General features: G+C 41.2%; 1 protein-coding gene across 1 annotated transcript; it reads right to left on the bottom strand.

The window, feature by feature from the left end:
- Nucleotides 1-4,898: 4,898 nt before the first annotated feature.
- On the bottom strand, nucleotides 4,899-8,373 carry LOC114558573 (keratin, type I cytoskeletal 18). Its single transcript, XM_028582633.1, has 7 exons — nucleotides 8,029-8,373; nucleotides 7,211-7,293; nucleotides 6,984-7,133; nucleotides 6,586-6,757; nucleotides 6,121-6,246; nucleotides 5,459-5,682; nucleotides 4,899-5,073 (listed from the first exon to the last, which is right to left on the bottom strand). Exons 1-7 carry the CDS (start codon nucleotides 8,371-8,373, stop codon nucleotides 4,944-4,946), a joined length of 1,230 nt encoding a protein of 409 aa, XP_028438434.1. The 3' UTR covers nucleotides 4,899-4,943.
- Between the last annotated feature and the right edge of the window lie 1,051 nt (nucleotides 8,374-9,424).

The raw sequence follows: 9,424 nt of genomic DNA, 5'->3' as shown, positions 1-9,424 counted from the left end.
AAGGGACTTACCATCTCCAACAGAAAACACTGTTCACAAACTGCTCCAAACAGCTATTGTAGTCCAGCCTTTACTTCAGAGACGAACATGCATCACTTTGTAACACACATTATAATGCTCGCCTAGCTGCTAGCATGGCACACCCTCATGCTCTGCAATGACTAGCAGTACTTACTGCGCATGTGCGACTCCCAACAAAGATGGAATAGAATCGCGATGCCTCACTCTGTAGTTAAAACAGAGAGCTCAACACACAGGGTGAAAAGGAGTTGGAGTTGCAGCAATGTGCAGTATATGGTGTTTTCTGAAAATTAAACCACATAAACCTATTCTGGTTTAACCTCTAAATACAATTATGAACCTGAAAATGAGCATAATATGAGCACTTTAAATTCAACACGTTCGTAACAGTAAAATATTGTACAACACCTTTTTTTATCTGTGAAATATTAATTCATGTTGCTTACTTTGGGCATTTTTTTTCACATGAACATCAAAAATCAGCACAAAGGTCCCATAAACGTAAATGTCTTATTTTTAATGAGTTTTCATGGTCAGATATACGGTATCTGCACTGTTTATGGCATCCTGATAGCTTTTCTATCATAACAACAGAACAGAGCAGCACATTCCCACTTTCAGTTTTAATCATTTACCCTTTGCTCTGGAATGTGAGTTAGTTACTCATTGAAAAAATGTCAAGGTCAATGAAACCGCTTCGGATAATGTGAATCAAAAGGGTTCACTTGTCTTAAAGGGGAAAGAAGAATCAACTCTGTTATTTCATGAGGATCTTAAGCAAAGCTGGGTGCTTTTAACTCGTTGAACTCAGCTTTGGAAAAAAACAAAATCTGCAAAGAGTTGTTTCAGGCTGGATTTATCCGGAGAGCTGCACTGCTGTATTTTTAACCGAGCATAGGCGGTAATCATCTTACTCCTTTGGGTGTACACTTTGCGACTTTCTGGTCACCAAGTTCTTTTGGTTAGTTTCCACGGAAACCAGACGAATGAGTCACCCAACAAGTTCAGCCAATTCAGCTTCAGTTTGGGATTTGATTTCCATCTCCGTCTCTCTCTCTCTCTCTCTCCCCACGCTGCAGCACTGGAAAATGAAAATGCAGGAGAGAAAACTGTTGGCTGGATGGTGGCACACTGCCCAGTTCTGTTCCTTAATCTGCCCTCTGTGCCTTCTCCACATCTCTGCTCTCCCACACTCCTGTTTTCCCTCTTTTCATCTATCACTTTCGTTTAATGTCTTACTTTCTCACTCACATTCCGTTTTTATTCCCACCCTCTCCTGCACCTTTCTTTCTGTTGCTCTCCACTGCTCTCGAGCTCGCTCCACAACTTCAAGCACATTGGCAGCTCAAAATAGTGGCAAGACTTCCAGTAACTAAAAAAAAAAAAGACTAGATTTTCTGTTCCCAGAAGTCGTTTAAGTTTACAATCTTTCATGTGATGTTGTGAGAAGCCAAAGATCTCATTTTGGTGAGTCATGTTGTCAGTGAGCAGAGCATTTACTCGCCACTGTTTGGATTTTGATAGCGGCTTTAGATTATGGACACTTCCTTTGCGCACGCAGTTTGTCATAGAATAGTGTTTATTCTGCCAATTAGGGCGAATCGACTGCAGCTTTAATCAATTATTTGTTTTTTTCCACCAGTGTACTTCCTTTCTCGTGCCACTGCTTTCTGTTACTTTCCCATTACTTTATCCCGCCCTTTGCTCTTGCTGGCCTAATGTCTCCCAAACTTGTCTTGCACGCACGCACGCATGCACACACACACACACACACACACACACACACACACACACACACACACACACACACACACACACACACACACATTCCACACCCTTCTCCTTCCACCTCTGGTCCCTGGCTTCTCCCACGCCCAGCGAGTTGTGAGTACTGAATGACTGACTGACTCACACCCGACAGATGTGTGGGTTACAGGGAAACATCGTGAATGTGTGTTCATGTGTGACAGAGAGAGTGAGAGATGATTCATGGTGTGTCTACGTGAAGCCTGTTAACTGTTTTATAGGGAAAAGGGAGAATGAGATGGGTAGGCCCCTTACTTCTGAATGAACTCCTACTTTCCAGATGGTATAGCTGCTGATAACCCTTTACAGGGCTCTTTTTGTTAACATTAAATGAAATGATCTATATTTCTGTCAAATGAAAAAAAAAAGGAGGCAGTTCATGAGTTTCTACACTTTTCTTTGCAACATTTGTCTGAGACTTGGCTGCAGACATTCAAGGACAAACACATTGAGAATCACCACCCTTCCAGATTATAAAACCATCAGCCACCATCAAGTTGAAGCGCTTATTTCTGGTGGAAAACCAGTTTTGGAGCAAAAAAATCCTGTAACTGATCTTGTAGTGTGTGACCAACCACAATGACGCCAAGACTCCCCCAAGACACAAGACAGCCAGTTGTGTAGTGTGAACAGTACAGCGCTCTGACGGCTTTGAAAGTCCTGTAACTTAGCCTTTAGATTCTTTGTTGATTTATGACTAAGCAAAGTGAATCCTTAGAGGGCCTCCCCTCTCCATGCAGGGATACAGATATTGTTCAGCTCTTTGTGGGGCTTGAGGAATTACAGGCATGCAGCTAAGACGTGCACTTATGTCGCTCTTTTCCCTTTTATCTAATCTCCATATATCTTATATCTGTCAGTCCCACCATCCCTTCTTTTCCACTCTTTCTCAGGAATTCCCTATCTCTCTGGTCTGTCTGCACAGCTTCTGTCAGCAAGGCCAGAATACGGAGCGTCTGGCTGCAGGGGGTGGCAGAACCCAGCTGCAACAAAAGCTCAGTGATAGCGGGGAGAGCTTTACAACTTCACCCACAACAATGGATAGCGAGACTGGCACGAGGAGCCGCTCATAGCAGACACACTGTCACACACACACTTTACCCAATAACAGCTGTAGGCATACACAATTGCACTGGAAACTGGCACAAATGATACAACTATTACTTGTTGTCGGATGCAGTTGATTCGAATCTGGCAGAATGTTTAATGGTGCTGTCTGGAATGTTGCAATTGAATATTTCCAAAAAGCACGACATTGTGATGATGAATACTGGATTGATTGGTAAAGGTTAAGTTCAGAATGTATAATCATCCACCAACTATCCGAAAATGTCCCAGCCAATTACCAAAATCTGTTGCTCCCCCCTATCTATATTAACAATGCATAGCTTTGCCTATTAACAAAGCTATGCAGTGATTCAACTCAGACCCAAAAATGTCAGTTTATATCAAAGAACATACAGAATTAGACTGACAAATGTGAGTGCAAATAAACAGAAAGCAGAGACACAGGCTTGTTTGGGCTTGGCATGGGAATAGGGGCCTTCTGCCTATTATGGGAGAAGGCTAAAGAACTGCAGGTCAGAATGTGAATTTCTCAGAAGCTGGAAGAATTTCCCGCACACACAGCAGACCTGGGTGTGTGTGTGTGTGGGGGGTGGGGGATAATGGCAGGAGGCCAAACATCCATCAGTGTGAATAACTTTTTATTTTATCAAGTTGATTTAAATATGTGTGAAAGTTGAAGTTGTAGAATGATATATAATAATTTTCAGCTTTTATATTTCTGTGTTTTATTGTCAAATTATAATAGTTTGAGGCTGCAATTGACTTTAAGAGGTATTATATTTGGAAATACAACATTTTGGGAAAACAAGCTTATTCGCTTATTTTTTAGCTTAGAGTTAGATGAGGAGACTCTACTGCCAGCAGCCGCTTAGTGTAGCTTAGCATACAGACTGGAAGCAGGGGAAACCGCTAGCTTGACTTAAGTGTAAAATAAAAAAAGTGGCTTAACACGGCATCACTGACTATTTCTTATTTCTTCCTTGGGGCCTTGTCCTCACAAGCCCCTTTCACACGGCCTGTTCAAGATGTTGCGCCTTTCGGCCGCAAGCGGAGGTAGTCACAGGGCCGTATAAGTGCCGAGACAACGTCTATGTGTACGAGACACCCGGCATGGTGGAACTACACGCCGTAGTGATGTGTTAATCAACCCACAGGCGGGTTAAATAGTGACAAAGCAGCCTTCCGGTAAAAGTTTATTAATAACTGTACCTTAACATGAACTTACTTATTAATACAGAAACAATGCTTGCATTAGTCCAACCTTCTCTTCTCTTCCCTTCTCTTCTCTCTCTCTCTCTCTCTCTCTCTCTCTCTCTCTCTCTCTCTCTCTCTCTCTCTCTCTTATACACAGATGTGACGCAAGTCTCAGTCTGTCTCTGTTCCTCTCTAATTACAATCGCCACTATATTGTGGTTTGTGCATCGGGTCAGGTGGTTGATTAACAGTGCTGATCGGCCCGCACAGACTAAACGTTGACGCTGTTGTGTTAAGTCATGCCTCTTTTGCTCCCGGAATGCCGTCATGCTATGTGAAATCACACACTGGGGCGGCATTAAGCTTGTGTATCGGGGAGTCTTCATTACGGCGCAATTGCAGAATCTCTATGTGAAAAGGGCTAGTGTGAGGTAGCCAGGCAAGCAGCAGAGATTCCAAGCAATAGTCCGGCACTATTAAATACAACTTCTTTTTACACAAACAAGTTTCAAACATGTTAATTATTGAGTGCTGGTAGGCATATTGTGTTACCTTTGGGCAGAGCCAGGCTAAAGTTTCCCACTATTGTCTTTATGCTAAGCTAACTGCTGGCACAGACATGAGAGTGGTATCAATATTGGGGACAAGGAAGCAAATAATCCTATTTCCCCAAATGTCAATACATTCCTTTAAGGGAATTATGAATATGAAATAATATGTTTAATTATCAGCAGATAGGCTATGAATGCATAACCGTGATTGTATGATTGTTCAGCTACTAAGCTATAAAACAGTCACAGGCATAATGGCACATTTTTTGTTTATAATTTTATTTATTATATTCTTCCCAGTTTTTAATTAGCAGCAATCTTTTCACTGGATTTGATGTCCTGGCTCTCTGACACCACTTTGCCATCCACCAGAGTCTGAGTGACTGTCACCACTTTGGTATGGACCGTCTTCAAATCAACTGCATCCTGTAGTCTGGAAAAAATGAACAAAAGAGTGAAATCAATGCAAGGTTGTTTAATTTTTTCCTTCACGTTAATGTTTTGGCATCAAATGTGTATTGTGTCTTAAAGTTAACTGGTATCCACATGCTGAAATTCAGTTGAACAGTTGAAATGAAAGTGACGGGGAGAGTACTGCATTGATATGCTACTTTTACTTTCCATATCTACGTTCCTTCATGTTTGCATGAAGGTAATTTGAATCAAATTTGCAAAAAGTTTTCCTGAAATGAACAAAGCTGGTATACAGTATTCAGTCAGCTCACAGTGCAGAACAATGAATTGGCTTTCAGCAAAGGTATGAACAAGCAGTTTTTATTGTTTCACCCAAACCTTATGACTCCTTTTCTCATACTCACTTGAAGTCTCCCCCTCCGTCCAGCAGCCTCCTGTACTCGGCGATCTCAGCCTCCAGTTTCACCTTAATGTTGAGCAGCTGCTCGTACTCTCTTGTGTTGTGCTGGATGTCGTTGCGGATCTGAGTGAGCTCCTCCTGCAGCCTCAGGATGATGGCGTTGTACTTTTCTACCTCCATGTTGTAACGCATGTCGATGTCACGCAGGGTGGCCTCCAGAGATGCTTTCTGTCAAGATGCGACGAAAGAGCTTGAGTACACATCTGATTGATGCAGCAGAGAAACGGAATGGAATGGCTTCTCTTGGCTTTCTAGCCGAGAGTTCGATGAAAAGATTAGTTAACACTTTACTTGAAGGTATCTACATAAGAGTGACATGACCCTGTCATGAACACATGACACAGTCAGGACACTTGAACCTTAACCTTAACCCTAACCCTAACCCTAACCCTAACTTGTCATGACAAAAAACAAATGACACTTACTGAAAGAAACGTTATGTCATAAACGTTTATGACTTGTTTATAATGTTTATGACACGTTCATGACAGTGTCATGTCACTCTTATGTAGATACCTTCAAGTAAAGTGTAACCAAAGATTGATACCAGCCATGTCTGTACAATAATTATGCACTAATTATGTAGAGTAGCACAAATGTTGTTACCAGACTAAGTGCAGACTGCAGTTCAATGTCCATTCCCTGGTACCTCCTCCGAGTTTCAGTGATCACAGTCGTGGCTTCCTTCAGAGCTGTTGTGTTCTCAGTCACTTGGACCTGCACCTCTGTGATCTGGAAACATGATACACATATACATATAGTACATCAAAAAGGACTTTACAAACACCCAAAATGTAGATTTAGCATTTATATTTAACGTTTAGATTTAACAATTAACGTTTATATTAAGATTTTACTTTTTATTTTACTTTTATAAACATGTCTTGGACAATTGCATATATATGCTGTTTTACACCAATTTCTGTCTTAAATGTAAGTAAAAATAAGCTAATTGTGAGGTAAAATGAGCTAAATATTCAAAATATATCAGCTATAAAATTGTATCTAAATTTTTTTACATTTGGCGGCCCACAAAAATGTGTTTGACGAATATTGACATTGACGGATTACCTGCGATTCATGCCATGTTTTGAGCTGCTCCTGGTTCTTCAGTGCTATCTTCTCATAGCTAGCCCTCATCTCCTCCATTATCCTGGCCAGGTCCTGTCCTTTAGGAGCATCAACATCCACACGGATGCCAACCTGGGTGATCTGGTCACGCAATTCAGCAACCATCCTGTTGAGGGGGAAATAGTCAGGGAGTGTTTTCCCAAACAAGGTTAGTGGGGTCATCCTGTGCAAAGAGGATAAGTGAAAAACTGATTGCCATAATGGTGAGTATTTATAGTCTTGTTTAGAGGTGTATTGGGATTGAATATGTTTGTTTTTTTATTTTTGTTTTATTGGATTGGGCCAAATGCAGTTGTCTTTATACAACTTATTTCTGACCATTGTCTCTCACCGTCACATGGTTCTTCCTCAGGTTGATCAACTCTTCCTTCAGAGACTCGATGTCGCTCTCCAGGTGCATGCGAACAACGTTGGTGTCGTCCAGAAGCTTTCTGAGTCTGGCCACATCAGCCTCCACCGTCTGACGCATGGACATCTCATACTCCAGCCTAAAGAAACACACTGCATATCAGATATGTTCCCGCTAGATGGAGAGCCCATTTGATTTTGTATGCTGAACACTCACTTGAGTCTGAAGTCTTCTGTAGCCAGTCGTGCATTGTCAAGAGAGATAGAAAGCTGTGCGTTGCCCTTGATTGTGTCAAATATCTGAAAGGAATTTAATTGTTTTTGTAATTTTTAGTGTGTAAAATACAAACTCTATAAAGTCAGTGGCAATCTATTCTCTCACAGTCAATTGGATGGACTCCAAGCTGTAAGTTTCACTTGGATATATTGTGCAGATGAAAGAAATGCCTTTGATAACACGCTGTAAGTCTTCAAAACTCTAATGGCTCAACATGGAAGTAAAGATAACAGACTATAGGTAATAAATGTTATGGAATCAGTCCATTTGAGAGATCCATGAACACTTTGGAGAGCAGGATGTATGATAATAAAAAAGGGCTCCAGCCTGAAATGACTTTTGCCCCAACATTAGTGTGGTTTACAAGGGAAGGAAAGTAGATTGGTGACTTGGTCAATAAAAAGTTCTGCATGAAGAGTTCTTTAAAATTAAAAAACCAAAACAAAAGTTTGACAACATCTTTGAACATTAGTTTGTCATAGCTACCTCACCCAGTACTATATTAGAAAACAATGTTTTTCACAAGTGTAAAATGAACGGTTTCTTCACTTGGAGACAGTACAAAGTCTATAAAACTACACCCAGATTTATTACTCTGCAGTCTTCTATATGCTGTACTTTGTGGCAATTTGACATTATGTTTTAAAATAAATGATATAAAGAAATAGTTTTGCTCTCACTTGTTTTCCATTATATCGGTAGACTTAGCAAGATGCATCCCGTATCATTAAGATTGACCGATTCATTCATTAACTCACCTTGGCCCTCAGCTCCGTGATGATGGCATTGTACTTGCTGTAGTCCCTTCCCTCCAAGGGGCCTTTCTTCTCGATGGTCTCCCTGATCTTGATCTCCAGAGTGCTGTTGGCCTTCTCCAGATTCCTCACCGTCTCCAGGTAGCTAGCCAAGCGGTCGTTCAGGTGCTGCATGGTTGTCTTCTCATTCGTGATGGCCAGGGATCCAGAATTGGACCCAGAGGACAAGGACTGGTAGTTATACCCACCCCCGAAACCGCTGCCAACCCGTGTGCCGTAGGCCATGGAGATCTTGGTCCCATGGCCACCTGCCCCTCCGCTGACACTGTGGGCATAGGACCTGTCCATCTGTCGAGCTACGGGCTGAGCTTTTGCACTGATAACATGACGTTGAGAAGACCGGCGTAAAACAAGGGGTTCCATCGCTAGAACTAGTGTGCTGATCAATTAAAGGAAGAAGTGGTGCGTCCTGGCTCAGAAGGGTTTGGCAGCTGAGAGTGGAGGACTGTGGAGAGTCCTCAGGTCTTATGTATCACTCTGAAAGGCAATATCTCTTCCTGCCACTCCTCTGCTATCTATATTACATTTTTACCTTTACACCTGTTGCTTGAACATTGTCCCCAAAACACCAACTGTTAACAAATCAGTCAAAGGCAAACAGGCACTGTATGCTGACATGTCAGTTTTTGCTGACATGACCCTGTGTAGTAAATAAACTGTATTAATGTCAGCCGTTATATTAACAGCAGCTTAAAGCATAAGGCTGGGCATGTTCAGTATTTCTCTTATTGTCAACAAATTCCATAACAAATTCCATGAAAATACTAAAACCAAGGAAATAGTGTCTTTCAACAAGTATTGTTTGTTTTTCTAATGCCTGCTATACAGTATATTATTCCTTTGTGCCTTAGAGCTTTAATGTTGTCCAAAAACTAGTAAAAACACATTAGTGAGCGCATCACTGGTTCACATGTTCCTTCATTATACTGAACATGGCCATTGTAGGTTCCTTTGATATTTTGAGTCAATAAATACACCATTCTGATGCTGTAAGTACTCACCAGATTACTAAAAATGAATGAGTCCCCAATAAAGGCACTATATACTCATGTTTAAGTAAAGTTGACTAAAAACCCCAATGCCCAGCTGAATATTATTTTGCCTTTACTTTTTTTTCTTGAAACGAAAGTGCATACAAGTGACAAGTGATTTTTTTAAGATGTATGTCTTCAAATCAACAGGCTGAGAGCCTCAGACAGCTTAGGGAAGTCAGAAAGTATTGAGTAACAGACTGTTGTTTTTTTTCAATTGGATTTGTTGACAATAAGTGAAAAATAGAATTACACCAGCCTTATCTTTTAACTGGGTGTTCAGACCAAAATTGCAAGGCATTACATTG

The sequence above is a fragment of the Perca flavescens genome, chromosome 7 (genome assembly GCF_004354835.1).
Source record: "Perca flavescens isolate YP-PL-M2 chromosome 7, PFLA_1.0, whole genome shotgun sequence".
In the NCBI taxonomy this organism is placed as follows: domain Eukaryota; kingdom Metazoa; phylum Chordata; class Actinopteri; order Perciformes; family Percidae; genus Perca; species Perca flavescens.
The sequence above is the reverse complement of the archived record's forward strand: the minus strand, read 5'-3'. Positions and strand labels throughout refer to the sequence as shown.